This window comes from Cucurbita pepo, chromosome LG09 (assembly GCF_002806865.2).
Source record: "Cucurbita pepo subsp. pepo cultivar mu-cu-16 chromosome LG09, ASM280686v2, whole genome shotgun sequence".
NCBI lineage: Eukaryota > Viridiplantae > Streptophyta > Magnoliopsida > Cucurbitales > Cucurbitaceae > Cucurbita > Cucurbita pepo.
This window is the reverse complement of record NC_036646.1, coordinates 3,536,428-3,552,342: the sequence shown is the minus strand read 5'-3', so window position 1 is coordinate 3,552,342 and position 15,915 is coordinate 3,536,428. Positions and strand designations below refer to the sequence as shown.

Here is a 15,915-nt window from a genome sequence, read left to right as displayed (position 1 = left end):
ATCTTTAGAGATCCACCCTACAATACAATATGCCTACAATACAATATGAGGTCAAAAAGCCAAAATAAATGATTTTAGCCTTATAAAAAGAAAAACTGATTCTTGAACCCCTCTCACTCATGTCACGTCGGTACTGCAGAAGAAAAAAATTGCAAAATCCAATCCAATTTATCGTAATCGATTAGTTAACATGTTGGTTAACTGTATTCTGAAACACGGAAAAAAAACCATTGGCTTATCAAATTATCTATCGAGCCATGAAAAAGATTTAACCAAAAAAACATAAACAAATCCTGGCAAGCAATACGTGAAGTAACTCCCGATATAGCAGTAAAGGCAAGACGTTTAGAGATTAAAAATGTCCATATGACTTGATAACTATGCATCTCGACTATCTAATCCAAATTAGAAAAGTTGAGTTGGATTAGATGAAATTACTATCATTTGAATCAACATTTTTTTTAATTAGGTTCAAAAAATAGGGTCACAACCTAACTCAACCTAACCTTATTCTACCTTTAAAGAGATTGAGAATATTTATCCTCTGTGATCGAGACTTTAGATTAATTAAAATAATATATATTATATATAATTTTTTAAATAATTAAAAAAAAAAAAAAAAAGTCACAATCTAATCCAACCCATTTGAAAATAAAGATTTAATTGAGAAAATTTAAGTTTTGAGGAGAATTATCCAAAAAATGAACGTCGTCTTCCAGGCTGCCTCACACGCTTGAGTTTGGCGGCCATGGAAGAAATGGCAGAAACACAAAAGCCACAAGAACCACTCATTTGAAATCGTGGACGCAACCCAACTGAGAGCTCATTTTTAACTCCGACAAGAAGATGCAGAGTTAAGCCCTCGATCACCATGGCTCCCTGTTCTTCCTCCTCTGTTCTCCTCCATTGAAATCCATGCTCAATATTCTCTCTGGATAATCCTCCTCCTTCTCCATCAGCCATGTCTCTCGCTCATTGCTTGTTTTCAACTTCCAGAGCTATCACCAAATCTCAACCTCCTTCTCCCTCTGTTTTACCCAACAATCGCCCATCTTTCTTCTTACTCCAAACCCAGATTCTCAATAGACATTATTTCTTGGCTCACAAGCCTTACCACTGTTCTTCCACTTCGAGATTCAAGCACCCTTTTGCCGGAATATCCTCGTTTGCTGAAGCAGACGGCGGAGGAAAACAGGAAATCATTCAATTCAGTAAGAATCATGAGGTTGAGAAAGCTGCAGGGGAAGATGAATTACCCGGGATGGCTCAGGCTTTTCACATTTCTTCAAGGACTGCCACTGCTATTATAACATGTATAGCATTTTCAGCTCTCAGTTTCCCACTTTTCATGAAGTCTTTGGGGCAGGGTTTGGCTTTGAAGACCAAGATTCTGTCGTATGCCACTTTGTTGTTTGGGTTTTATATGGCTTGGAATATTGGAGCCAATGATGTGGCTAATGCCATGGGGACCTCTGTCGGCTCCGGCGCATTGACGCTCCGGCAGGCGGTGGTTACAGCGGCGGTTTTGGAATTCTCTGGGGCGTTACTTATGGGCACCCATGTCACCAGCACAATGCAAAATGGGATTCTTGTGGCTGGTGTGTTTCAGGGAAAGGATATGCTGCACTTTGTTGGGCTGCTTTCGTCTTTGGCTGCCGCTGGTTCTTGGCTGCAGGTACTAACATTTAGTCAAATTCATAGATAATTTCTTTTTGTGCCACAAATAAGACTCTTAATAGCTCATATAATAGCATTTCATAGTGAAAATTGAGAGAGGTATAGTAAACGACCGTTTAAATTCTAACAAAATACTACCCCATTTTGTTAGGAGGAATCATGACTCTCTACAATTGTATGATAATTGTCCACTTTGAGCTCTCGTAGCTTCCCCAAATGGCCTCATATCAATAGATATTTATAAACCCATGACCATTCCCTAAATATCAATCTTCAACACGTTTGATTTTGAAAATTAAGCTTATAAATGCTATATCTTTGTCTTTGTGTTGTTATCCACTTTTGACAAATATTTTGAAAACTAAAAATGTTCAAGAAAAACGTTATTAATTCAAATATTTTCTTAAGAAAGCAATTAGCAAGAGATAATTGTCAATGTAAGAATAAAAATAGGAAAAGAATCTCTAACTTTACCTGTTTATCTTTCAATATCTCTGCTAAGATTGCATCATATTATGGATGGCCCGTCTCGACCACGCATTGTATAGTGGGATCAATGGTTGGATTTGGTCTTGTCTATGGCGGAGTTGGAGCTGTCTTCTGGGGCTCATTGGCGAGAGTTACTTCTTCATGGGTGATTTCTCCATTAATTGGAGCACTGGCCTCATTCCTTGTCTACAAGTGCATTCGTAGGGTGTGTTCCTTGAGTCCTTGCCTTGATTAAGCCATTGCATTCATAGGAACCTGAAAAATAATTAACTGTATGTTATTTTCAGTTTGTGTACAGTGCAAAGAACCCAGGACAGGCAGCTGCAGCAGCTGCACCATTACTCGTATTCCTCGGCGTAACTGGAATATCATATATATCATTTCCATCGAGTAAGAATCTTAAATGGGTTGTAGCACAGGCAGTAGGCTTTGGAGTAGTAGGAGCATTCCTTGTCTACAAAATAATTCAGAGACAACTTGGGCATCTACTTAACAAAGCTGCTGCTTCGTCTTTGAAGAAGGCAGACGAGAGTACAACTGAGGAGAAAAACATTGGATTTCTAGATGAGATAGCAGGTCCAAAGGGAACTCAATTGGAGATAGTTTATGGGGTATTTGGATATATGCAGGTTCTTTCTGCTTGCTTTATGTCATTTGCTCATGGCGGAAATGATGTATCAAACGCAATTGGCCCCTTGGCTGCTGCGTTGTCGATACTTCATGGCAGTGTCGGTGGCGCCGAGATTGTCATTCCACTTGATGTTCTTGCTTGGGGAGGGTTTGGAATTGTAGCTGGGTTGATGATATGGGGCTATAGAGTGATAGCAACCATTGGGAAGAAGATTACAGAACTCACACCAACAAGAGGATTTGCAGCGGAATTTGCTGCTGCTTCTGTGGTTCTAATTGCATCTAAACTGGGTTTGCCAATCTCAGCAACACATACATTGGTTGGTGCAGTCATGGGGGTTGGCTTTGCTAGGGGACTTAACAGTGTTAGATCAGAAACTGTGAGAGAGATTGTTCTTTCTTGGGCTGTGACCATTCCTGTTGGTGCTTTCCTTTCAGTTCTCTATACATGGATCTTGACCAAGCTTTTGGCGTATGTTTTATGACGCATGTATGTTGAGAATTTCAGATATGCCTCTTCAAACAATTTGTGTGTTCGGTTCATTCAATATATCTTCTTCCTTTCCCAAATGGGAATCACTTGTTTATATACAGCATCAATGAAGCAACTGGTGTGTTGCTTGTTTTCAGCCTCTTTTTCCTTCTTGCTATTTGGATCCTTGCAGAAGATGTCTGTAATACTGCAGACTGAACGTAGAGAAATGAATTTTGTGTTATTCTGGCTGTGTAATCATTCTTTCAATGTATCAAATAGGCCTACTCATTTCAAACACTTGATAACAAAATCAACAGCTTGGGGAATCAAACACCCGAGTGCATGGAAGGGGTAAACACTATTGTGAGATCTCACGTCGGTTGGAAAGGAGAACGAAGCATTCTTTATAATGGTGTAGAAATCTCTCCCTATCAGACATGTTTTAAAAACCTTGAGGGGAAGCTCAAAAGGGAAAGCCCAAAGAAGACAATATCTGCTAGCGGTGGCTTGGGATGTTACAACTATCATTTCACAAACTCATAAACAGTGATCTTCTCATCCAACATATGGTTTCCTTCAGAGAATCTTTGCCTTAAAATGTTCTCTGTGTTGCTTAACTTCAGTTTGTCAGTGTTAGCAGAAGGAATGACAGACTGTAGCTGACAGAGCGACAAGAACATTGATATTCTTGACTGGTTTCACTAATACTCATGGTCACATGGAATGCTGAGCTTTCATCAATAAACGAACAGAAAGAGCATTTGATCGAACCCTTAAAATTCATCTGAAGAACACGTTCTAGCACCAATGGTCTAGCCACAAGCTCAATGTTTACCTTCCAATAGCATCTCTCTTCCAAATTCATGCCTGTGGGAAGGCAAAAAGCCATCCAATTTGAAAGTAGTTTCTTCAAGTCCTCCGCTCTACTGAAGGAACTCACCAAATTTTACCTTGCAAGTTATGCTTGCACATCCTTGTGCTCGTGTCATACTCCCAAAGGCCTGAAAACATTTGACGTTCTAGTTTCTTTAGTCTTCCACTAATCCAGTTATTGTGGAGAACAAAACAGCCCTTCTTCCTGCAGGCTGTTTTGACATTTTTCTTTTTCCAAAGTTCTAGGTATGCACCGTTAGGGAAGAGGTTTCTATCCAAAAAATGAACAGTTAAATTTGTTTCAGGTTCCAAGCATTTAGTACCACCCTTTCGATTAGTACCTCCCTCCCCACAAAGGGTATCATAGAAGCTTGGCTGCTCCGATTGGCCCGAAGTTGCTGCATGCTTCACCACCTTCTCCATGGCAGCTATTGTTGATTCATCAGAACGAGCAAAATAAAACCCAGAGTTCAAGCGTCTAGGTAAGTTAATTGGTCCTGCATATACAATCAAACAAGAAAGTGACGTAAATAATCGGATAAATTGGAATATAAATATTTTACATAAACCCCAAATAATAGTTTTAGTTTAGTTATCCGTGCATTCCAAGTTTTCTGTTCCCTTATTAAATTTAAACGGTTGGTCGTGTACTTCAATAACATATGAAAAGTGAGATTTTCATTTAATGTTAGGAACCATAACTCTTCACAATGGTATGATATTGTCCATTTTTTAGTATAAACTCTCGTGGCTTTTCTTTAGGCTTCCCCAAAAGGTCTCGTACCAATGAAGATGTATTCCTTACTTATAAATTCATGATCATTTCCTAAATTAGCCTATGTGAGACTCCCTCCAACAATCCTCAACATTAAAGTTACATGCTAGGATAGGAATGAAACCTGTCTTCTTGTATTCATCAGATTGTGCAGCAAGAACACCAGAACCAAAACTGTAAAGAAAAGGCAGAGGGTTTTTAAACCAATATATATCAACGTCACTAAGAAGTACGTTGTAACCCAGCTTCAATATTCTTAAAACCATTCTGGACTTCACTTTTGTCACCCTCTGAAAGCACTCTGTTCCAAAGTGACAGTCATTGAAACTGATATTGGTCGGAGCCAATGGATCTCTATAAACAGGCAAACCCTAGCATAAAAAAAAAAAAAAATCTAATAAAAACCATAGCAGAGAAGACTAAAAGCACACACAGAACAGAGAGCAAGAAGAACCTGCACGACTGAGAAATGATAGGTGTCAGAATCAATGGCACAAACTAAGTAATTAGGGATCTGTAGATGGCGCAATCTGCAAACCCAGCTCATTAACATGTCCTTGTAACTATATCCAGCAACTGTCAGTACAATTGTCTTAGTCTTGTCTGCAATTAGGGGAAGGAGAAACTCTAAGGAAAATGGAAGCTCTAAAGATTCTGAAGATGATACCCCTTTTTCCAATGAGCAGTCATGTAGTCTATCCAATGATCGAAAGCCATGGTTACAAGCCGTAGGCTTCTTCTTCTTCTTCCCAAAATGCAACACCTGCGTGTTCCATAAACCAGGCATTCTCTGGTTCTTTGGCAGATATGTTGCATTTTCTGTTGTGTTGGTCAGGATATATTGCCCATTACACTTGAGAAGTTTAACCAGACTAGAATATTTAGCATCCGGATGAAATGAAGATCCATATAGTGAACCAAGAAGATAATTGCCAGAATATTCCCAGCTTCTTGTTTCATTATCAGATGGTTGCTCTGGATCTTGGAGATAGAAACTGCTGATGGTCCAACTAGCATCAAACACAAACCTGAATTCAGATGCCACAGCTTCATTGATGACCCAATTGTTATGGATCCCTCTTCCATACAGGAAAGGAGGAAGAACTCCACTGTGCAACGGAATGTCCTGGTTGTTCCATGCCAATAGTTCCTTCACTCCTCCACAGTGACTCCATCGCCAATGCTCATTGAGCAGCTCCTGGAACCAAAAGAAAGCAAGAAAATAACGAGTTGCTCAGTTGTTGTCTCAATCCCAGAAAAAAGTCTGCAAGATGCTACTCTTAGTACCTTCTGTAATCTCGACAATTTTTTATCCTCCGTTGGGAAATGTCTCTTGGACTCATCAAAGTAGAATGGTATGTACGAGATGTTTCGGGACGAAGCAACCAGCAGCCAATCACGGTCGAGTTTGTAAGCATAATTCAGAGTGGAAATAAAATCAGGAAGAAGAATAGTTTCAGGATGAAGAAAGGCACAAATGTCTGATGCAAATGACTGAGATCTTGCCATCATTGAATGGAAATATGGGGTTCCAAGGAATCTAGACAAAAAAGACAAAAAGAAAAATGATCAATATCATGATGTATCATATTTCTTCACGAGGGCTAATGCAGTATCTCTTCTTCATGGTGATCAACATTTTAATCTATGATAAGCGTCTCATCTGGATTTAGCCAAAGAAAGAGCAGATATTCAGATTTTTTTCAAGTCCTAATCCAGTAGATGCTTTTACACTTCATCAATAGAACTAACCAAACCAACAGGTTTTGATGACACCAAAATTCCTAAACAAACACCAATGAATACTGATATGAACAAAAGCAATCGACGAACTACATCTGAAATTTATAAGCACTTAGAAATTCCTTACAACATAACAATTTTACTTACGTGAAATCAATGTCGCTATCAACATAAACCCGCGAACTGAGAGAACGTGCATATGCGGCAACGGAAAGGTCTTGGCTGAACAGAACGACTGTAATTTGTGGGGACAGAGCAAGCCATGACCGAATAGCCAAGCTCTGTCGAACTCCAATATTACCAGTGAAAGAGCGAGGCGCAGAGAATATGGAAACCGAAGGATTACGTCGATCGCCGAAGGCTCTGTAGCGAAGCTTGGGCTTCACAAAACGATCCTTGAAGGAAGGCAAACTTTGAGTAGCGTATAACGAGAGAGCAATCAATACCAATCCGGAGAGCCAAATCGACCAAAGTCCCGCCTCAATCGCCTGTCGGAAAACAGAAACAAAACATCAACAGAAGAAGAAAGCAAGATTTAACAGAAGAAAAAATGGATGGAATCGAAAACGCCAAAGACCTTCATACTGCGCAATGTTCGTCACTGAAGATCGGCATGAACATAGAGAGGTAAAACTTATTGTATCTGAGAGCTAAGAGAGAGAGAGAGAGATTTTGTGAAACTTTAACCGAAAGAAACGCAATGCAAAAGTAACAAACGCACCAGTTCCATTAGCGCGCCATCAGAAACGGAGCACGCCACCGGCCATGTGAGGGCTGTCGTTTTCTGAAGCTAATAATACTTTAATGCCCACTGAGATTGCTTCGTTTATCCCTTCCCTTCTACCTATGAATATCAAATATGATTATCGAAGTCCGAAAGCACCATTTTCTGCATTCCACCATTAATGAAGCTATGAACCATTTACGATTTCAACAGTCAGAGACAGAGAGAGAGAGGGTCGAGCAAGATTCGTTCATCTTTGAATCCTATGATTATTTTTTTTTAAATATTTTTTCCTCTCAATCAGATTGTTTATTTTTTTAATTATTTAAAAAAAAAAAATCTTATAATATATATAAGGTTAATAACTAAATTCTATAATACTTAGAATATAAAAAATTCACCCGTTGTAATGTATCGCTAAAATCAGTTACAAACGTTAAATATCTTTCATTTATGTAAGTTTGGATTATGTATCGCTAAAATCAGTTACAAACGTTAAATATCTTTCATTTATGTAAGTTTGGATTATGTATCGCTAAAATCAGTTACAAACGTTAAATATCTTTCATTTATGTAAGTTTGGATTATGTATCGCTAAAATCAGTTACAAACGTTAAATATCTTTCATTTATGTAAGTTTGGATTATGTATCGCTAAAATCAGTTACAAACGTTAAATATCTTTCATTTATGTAAGTTTGGATTATGTATCGCTAAAATCAGTTACAAACGTTAAATATCTTTCATTTATGTAAGTTTGTATTATGTATCCTATTTTTAAGTTCGAGTTAACCCAACAAAAAAAAAAAAAAAAATTATACTCGTAAATAGCCACAATTTGGATTATACTCGTAAATAGCCATAATTTGGGTTGAATAGTTCGGATGGCTCAACTTAAACAAAAGATAGCATAACCTACACTTTGAGTTGAATAGTTCGAATTGCTCGGTTCATTAAGTCATATAAGCACTCTTAGTTCTTGCTCAGACTCTTCTAAAATTTCTTTTTATAAGATGATTATACAATTAATTATTCTTGAAAATGAGTATAAGATTATTTATATTTGTATAATATATTAATTATATAAAATACAATTAAACAATATATGTTAAAATAAAGTTTATTGTCTCGACCATCTTTCAAATTTAATACGTAAGACTATATATAACTTAACTCTCTTAAATCGAAACAAAAAAACAATTGAAACCATCAAAGTGCATGCCATAGAAGTTCAATGATTGCAAAGATAAAAGGGTTTTGAGATGATAATTAGTGTTTTATCCTAATAGACTCGGATCGACACTCAAATTAGACACCAAGAGGAGAGAGAGAGAGGAGGTAGTCAAATACATGCACAAAAATTCAACCCTTTGAGTTATATTTCTTTTCCCATCATACAACACTTTTTGCTCCTCATTCCCAACTCTCGGGCAACCAACCCTTCTGATTCAAATCCACGCTCCTCATACATCAAAGGAAACTTAGCTAGAAGTAACCAATATCGCTATATTTAAAGCGGCAGCTCCTAGACGAGTATGTCGTGTCTATCGGTTTAAAACAGATAGCATCGATGGCTAACGTCCATGGCCATCGGAGTATATCACAACCACCTAGTGAAGCCATTGAAACAGGCATTCATAACATTGCCACCTCTTCAAATTCAAAAAAGATTTGCAGCTTAGACTCAGATTCAGGTATTGAAATCAAGATTACGAGTCTTCAAACGAGTATAATTGGTTCGAATTCTCTTAATCATTTGACAATCATCTGCGCCGTCTTGCGGGAGACCGAGACCTTGACCTCCTTGTCCTGTATGATATGTGTAGTTAGTCCTAAAGAACAATCAGTAACAAAGAATCTGAAGCATCCATTGGAGCAGCTTACTGTTATGAGGATGAGTGTGCACATGTCCTGAGAACACATAACACAAACTAAATCTATGAGACATTGCGGCATACCTGGTGGTTTCAAGAGAAGAGAAGGGAGAATGCCTGCGCTGAGAGTGCTTGCTATGTGGTGACCGCGATACTTGTCTAGAAATGAAAGCATCCATTATACTGATTTGGTGAGTTAAACTTGCAAAAGCTTATAACAGAGATGCTCAGCCTCGTGCAGTGTAAAACTTGTCAAGAAACTATTTGTTAGCATACACCATAAAGGATAACCTCTATCTTTATGTGAAGGAGAAGAGCATGGATTGGTAATCCACAAGAAAATATCCTAAAGATGTATTCTATTAACTGCTTGAATCATTAATTCCTCACTTTTGATCATCATGATTAAAATCACAAAGTATAATCATGAAATAATTTGGGAACAATGTTCATTTTTTTAGTCCAACGATCAAAAGAAGATAAAATTACACAGACAAACCTCCATGGAATTTCCAAAGATGCAAAAGTGAATTAGAGGTTTAGGATTACAATACCTTCTCCTAGATCTGATTGGAGATGGGGATTTGTCACGCTTTCTGGATTTCACCTTCCTGCAGAAAGGAGCTAGGAATGAAGTCCTATATAACTTTTTCAAAGGGGAAAAAGAATAGGAACATCCATAAGAAATACCTTTTAGAATCGTCCGAGTCATCACTCGAATTGGTTGAATGATCGACGGCCTTGTCTTTATTTCTGTCTCTACTGCTCTTGTGCCTAGTCAATTCACTTGAGATTTTCTGTCTCGTTCTGCCTTCGTCGTCTTTTGTGTACACCCTGTTTCTGTCGGTTCCATCTTTAGTGCTGGCCCTCAGATGCTTGTCTTCTCTCCTTTCGTCCTTTGAATTGTGATGTGTAGACCTGTGTCTCGAGTCGGAATCCTTACCTTTCTCGCCAGACTTAACATCTTGGTCCTTCAATTTTCCCTTTTGGATAGTCTGATCATCTGCGTCTTCCTTCCTCGGGCGCCTGGCATCTTGCTTCAGACGATTCTCATCTGCTTTCTCATTTGTTCTAGTTTTTACCTCCCCTTCTTCCTTGACACGATCTTTCAATGAAGAACCCCTCATACTTTCCTGCTTACCACTATCGAGCGGTTTTGTTTTAGTTTCCCCATCATGCGGATCTTTAGATGCATTTTTACCATTCACATTCTTTCCTTGCTGTTCAGATACCATGCCTAAAACATCCCTTGTCCCAGAGGCAATTCCATCCCCAAACTTTGTCTCATTATCTTTACCTTTAGAGCTTGGCTTCAATGAATGTTCTTGACCCATTTCTCGATCCATCCAATCATCATTCAGCTTACTGAAGCCTGTGTTTTTACTCATTTCATTAACAGAACTGGTTGAACCGTCATTGATGTCACTTATTACATGATTTCCACTGTGCTCTATAACATTTCCTGGAGTGCTAGCATTTCCAACTGCATCTTGAATATCTCTCAAATTTCTTTTTGTACTGGATAGCTCAACATTGAACATTGTCTTGGAACCTTGCATATTTGAACTCTGAATTTCACCATCTCTATCATCATTTTTTTCATCATCAGAAGCATAATTTCCAAGACCAAGTACATCTCCAGGTGAGCTGGAACTCGACTTTTCACTAGTATCGTCATTATCAGGTTCCTGAACTTTGACTGGCAACAAAACCTTGGCAGAAGCTTTGGGAGTTGAGACTGGAAAGGGAGATGAAGAGACATTCTGATTTGAAGTGACTACATTGAGTTTGGCTGAATGGAACAGAAAAAATAGCATTGTGAGAAAGAGAGGGAGAGGAGAAAAGCAGGGAGTAAGAGTATAGATAGTTACCTTCAACAGCGAGATCATCTTCATCAAGAACTTTTGTAGCAATTTCATCAAACAGTTCATCAGTAACCTGTGTAGAAATCATTTTAAACATGCATACACATAAGCATGGGAAGTATAGAGAAATTTTGAAGTAATTTCATAAGTCAACTATGCTGCAGATTAAGTTCACTGACATATAAACATGTTCTTCACACATTTATTGAGGAAAGGAACGGCAGATACAGAATCCTCCACTCATCAAATAGCAATAATCAAGTCATGAATGAAGAAACGAGATGCCAAAGGTCGCAACTTCCTATGCTTAGACCAACAATATTAAGACATTTCTGAATCTGGCCAATTCAAATCCAAACTTATTCTGTTTCTTCCCAACCAGATTAATGACTTAGAACAGCAGTTACTGTACGGGATCAAAAAGTCCTCCCTTCTTTAGTAACAATTCCCTCAATAAAATCCCAACTTAACTACGAGATGACAATCCAACATGGATCAACTTCAAAAAGTAATTTTAGCTTCCTTACAAATCCACAAAATATATAAATGAATTCAAAAATCCGTGCAACAGAACAAAGAAATGAATATATATGTGTGTGTGGATGTTCCAACCCCTATTGCAAATGTCAAAACCCAAAACTAATTTTCAAAGAAATAATTGATTTTCAGAATGGCTTTCTAAGTTGAAAAGTTCCTTCTAAATCAACAAAAAGAATAGGGAAACAAAGTACTAATTCAGAGTTTAAGATTGTATGAAACCAGAATATGTAAGGAAATGAAATTCAAGAATGGTTATCAAGTTTTGAAAACATGTAGGTCAGATTTAGCAACAAAACCTTTAAGAGTACTTCGGTCAGCACGCGCTTGATTTCTTGATTTGTTGCTGCAGTTCTTGCTCCTTCTACAACATCCTGCATGGCACAAAGATGAACTCCATAACCAAAAGAGAACATAGAGGAAGTCGCATCTGGATAAACCAGAAAAGTATTGATTCTAAGCCCCCATCCACAAGATAGTGCATGGAAGAGCATGAATATTATCCTGAAAAGAATATATTATAGAGAACCTCATCATCTTCTTCTTCAGTCGACCTAGAAGAATCAATACTTTTACTATCAGCTTGATCACCCTTTGCATAAGACTTGTCAACTCCTTGATCTTCCATGAGCTCAGCATCCTCCTTAGGATGGTCAGCAGAAGAACTTGTGATCACTGCTTTCTTGATTTCCTCTCTGAGCCAATTTGGCACAGAAGCCTAAAATTACAGGATCAGTTAACTAGTTGTTTATCATATTTCCAATATCAGTTGTTGTCAGTTGTTTACCTTTTTTGGACGTTCAGACATAGTTGACATGCCATATGCATCACCAGATAAGACTGTGGCAGGAAGTGCAGAACCAGGAAATGGAGCAGCGGCAGCAGGAATTGCAGGGGTGATGCCAGAACCAGCAAACCTTCCAAATGGGGACGGTGTGTGTCCAGGAACAGAAGAAGGTACAGCTACAGGAGGATCAAGCTGAAAATTTATAACAATTTTCAGGAATTTATCTTGATGACCTAGAACAAAAAGAACTTTAAAAAAAATCCAGAACCTGTGCTCCAGAAGCCAAGACAGGAGGAATTGGTGGATAAATCATGCCAGGAGAAATAGAAGACCATGAATTTAAGGACGGCATTGGGACGCCTGAATCATTGCCTCTAGTGGATCTGGCTGAATCATTGCGAGGAAAGCCAGAATGCATTCTTAGACCATGATCGTGACTGAACCTAGGAGCAAAATCTAAAGGCTGATCTGCAAGATTGGTCATGGGACCAATTGGCCCTGGCTCATTGCTATATGCATAGGGCGGAGGAATAGGTGATTGGAAATGCTGCTGTCCACCATGAACTGATGAATTTTGCATAGGTAGTGATTTGAAAGACTGTATATTTTGATCTACAGTATCTTCTTTACCTGCCATTAGGTGTTTAAGGTAAAATTGAACTATTAAGAGAAACAACAGTAGCATCGAGAAATAAGGAGCCGTAAGTCTAAGTGAATAGGACTCCTAGTATTTAAAAAGTAATAACAAATCTCTGCTTCAAACAAGCTTTTGCTCTGGAGGATTTGAATGTTTGTGCAAGTGTACAATTGACGACTTAACTCTCAACATGATTATGATCCTGAAAAAGTTGATCACATTCTTGATTGTGGTAAAAGCTGAATATGAGACGCAACTTTCACCTAAAATTATTTCTCGAACACTTACAAAAAAAAAAGTTATTAACACGTCTAGGTGCTTCATTCAAATACCAGCTTTTCTAAGTCTTGGAATCTAGACTGAACACTGATAATGAAGTATGAAGAAGAGGGATCATTCTACCATTTCTTTTCACTTTATGCGAGCGCATGCCCTGGGATGGGGAAGGGGGAGGGGGGAAGGTTCTTTCATCCTATATTCCCAAGCAGGAACTTGTTAGCCTTTCGTGATTGTAACCTCCATCAGTCTATAAAATAGGGATTAAACTATAAGAGAAGCAACGAGGCACAACATAACAACAGCAATCCAGCTTCTCTTGAGCACTCAAAGAGCTCCCCAACCAACCAATTATATATAAAAATACATTGACAAGCCAGTAGCAATTATCTGTTATAATAATAATGATAAAAGCATTAACAACAATTATACCATAATAATAGTAATAAATTTCATAATGATAGATGCCCACAGAGAATCAATTGTGGTTCAATGACAAGAAGGACATAAACGTTGAATATAATAACAATTAATGAAACAAAAAGAACATCAATTTTAATACTAAATGAGTTTCAAAGTAGGATTCTTCAACAATAACTACACTCATACACAAGTGAATCATTACCTGTAACAGAATAGTTACTAGAAGGTACCTCCTGCTGATGAACCGATGGACTTGAAGATAATTTCCCTTGGTGATGTAAAACAGAGCTCATGTTGCCTCCATAACTACCATCAGTGACAGAGTAAGTTAGACGCCCATCTGAAAAATAAGAAGATTGTTCACTGCTCATAGTAACAGGTGTGGACTCCAAGTGATGAGCTGCTGATGGCCGGGAAACAGTTGTTGCTGAAGCTGGATACTGTTCATAGGTTGTAGGAGGAGGTTGATGAGACATATCTGGATGATTTGAATTAATTGGTTGCGAGTACTGATCCTGATAATAGTTATGTTCTTCATGTCTCCCTGTAGGTGCAAACTGAGATTGCTGACTGTCCATTGCAGTCTTCGCATCCGCCCACGCCCTAGCTCTGGCCGCCCAATCTTCTTCATTGCCTTGGGCTGCCATTAAAATATTTAAAAGAAGGTGCACAGAAGCAGTAAACTGAAGGGGCACAAAGATTTCAAAGGACCAAAAAGAATTCCTAAAATTTGCATCACAGTGAAAAAAGGATCATAATAGAAAGAGACTGACAACACAATAACACAACACAAAACGTGTAAGTGGAGAAATTGTTTCACGTAATGATGCAATACGGATAAACCAAGCAACCCATCCACAATAAGCAGATCGTTATTATAAGCATTTCATACAGATCGTTACTATAAGCATTTGATATATAAGAACAGCAAGAATGGCATCTATACTTTGTAAAATGACAGGTAAACTCTTGCAAACTAAAGAAAGTTCAGGTAGAATCAAACAAAAAGAATTCATGAGGAAATTAAGAACAAACCTCGATATTCCCAAGCTTGATGCGGAGCCCAATTCGGGTTGTTCCATTCCTACAACGATCAATATATGGTAAAGACATGGCATATGGACGAATATAACATATAGAAAGTACATTGACGATCCTCACAAGTTATGAAAATGTTAGAAGATAGATAAAGAAACCTAAATGAATCCACTCCCACTCCAAGAACCATCAGAACAATGACAAATATCCTAAACCAGTTGATGGCATTAAATTCCGACAGGTCAAGAAAGTAGTCAGGGAACAAGAATTTAATCGAAAGATGACGAAATTCGCCTGAATCACCTGCGAATGAGGAGGGAGTTGCTGAAACATAGGAGGACGAGGAGGAGGAAACTGGTTGTGGTGCATAGGCTGCGAAGGATAAGGATGAGGAGGTGGAGGATAAGCACCGGGAGGAGGAGGAGGAGGAGGAGGAGGAGGAGGAGGAGGAGCATGTTCGGAATGAGGCGCCGGCGGCGGTCCCCACTGCGACGGAGGCGGATGAGGAGAAGGTGACGCAGAATGCGAAGGGTGGTATTGAAATTGGTTGTGGAACCATGGACCCTGCGGAGGAACTGGTGGTCTCAACGACGATTGCTGGTGGTGGTGGTGGTGGTAGTAGGGATCGGCAGCGGAGGGGGGCGGCGGAGGTGGCGGAGCCCCCGGGAAATGGTGAGTCTGATGGTAAGAATCCATATCTCTGTGGATTAATGGCGGATTCTTCTTCAGGTACGGTGATTCAGTGGAAGAATACGGCGGCGTCAGGGTTCAAGCTCCGAATTCCGGCATTGTTACTACGCCCTGCGGCTGCGGGGAAAGAAAGGGGAATTTTGTGAGGGAAGAAGTCCAGTATGAATTGCAACCATTACGTCGCCGTTTCCTTGCCGTCGGTTGTGGCTAACCACGTCGACTTCGATTTTCTTTCTTCCAAAAACTGGGCCTAACCTTCAAAAGCCCATAATAATATATTTTCTCCTATAATAATTTTATTCTCCTATAATAATTTAACCATCATTTTTTTTTCTCCTATAATAATTTTATTCTTATTCGTTACTATCAGAGATGTTCATTTATTCGCACGTCATAATAACGT

At 38.7% G+C, this 15,915-nt stretch overlaps 2 protein-coding genes across 2 annotated transcripts; one reads left to right on the top strand and one right to left on the bottom strand.

Annotated features, from left to right (window-relative positions):
- Positions 1–630: 630 nt before the first annotated feature.
- Positions 631–3,526, top strand: LOC111801816 (inorganic phosphate transporter 2-1, chloroplastic-like). Its single transcript, XM_023685988.1, has 3 exons — positions 631–1,675; positions 2,180–2,371; positions 2,454–3,526. Exons 1-3 carry the CDS (start codon positions 962–964, stop codon positions 3,279–3,281), a joined length of 1,734 nt encoding a protein of 577 aa, XP_023541756.1. The 5' UTR covers positions 631–961; the 3' UTR covers positions 3,282–3,526.
- A 197-nt stretch (positions 3,527–3,723) lies between these two features.
- LOC111802050 lies at positions 3,724–15,743 on the bottom strand. The gene is made up of 17 exons (XM_023686306.1): positions 15,126–15,743; positions 14,820–14,868; positions 13,987–14,424; positions 12,717–13,078; positions 12,449–12,640; positions 12,191–12,379; positions 11,961–12,035; positions 11,131–11,197; positions 9,950–11,051; positions 9,814–9,870; positions 9,232–9,418; positions 7,240–7,257; positions 6,810–7,150; positions 6,207–6,459; positions 5,374–6,117; positions 5,044–5,290; positions 3,724–4,641 (listed from the first exon to the last, which is right to left on the bottom strand). Exons 1-17 carry the CDS (start codon positions 15,516–15,518, stop codon positions 4,208–4,210), a joined length of 5,148 nt encoding a protein of 1,715 aa, XP_023542074.1. The 5' UTR covers positions 15,519–15,743; the 3' UTR covers positions 3,724–4,207.
- Between the last annotated feature and the right edge of the window lie 172 nt (positions 15,744–15,915).

Bases quoted from the DNA above. Each gene is read 5' to 3' on its own strand.
- LOC111801816 (XM_023685988.1), top strand. From the start codon at position 962: ATGTCTCTCGCTCATTGCTTGTTTTCAACTTCCAGAGCTATCACCAAA. The intron at 1,676-2,179 runs GTACTAACATTT...ATCTCTGCTAAG, and splicing joins CCGCTGGTTCTTGGCTGCAG to ATTGCATCATATTATGGATG. The intron at 2,372-2,453 runs GTGTGTTCCTTG...TGTTATTTTCAG, and splicing joins TCTACAAGTGCATTCGTAGG to TTTGTGTACAGTGCAAAGAA.
- LOC111802050 (XM_023686306.1), bottom strand. From the start codon at position 15,518: ATGGATTCTTACCATCAGACTCACCATTTCCCGGGGGCTCCGCCACCT. The intron at 12,380-12,448 runs GTAAACAACTGA...CTGTAATTTTAG, and splicing joins TGTCTGAACGTCCAAAAAAG to GCTTCTGTGCCAAATTGGCT. The intron at 6,460-6,809 runs GTAAGTAAAATT...TTTTTTGTCTAG, and splicing joins GATAGCGACATTGATTTCAC to ATTCCTTGGAACCCCATATT.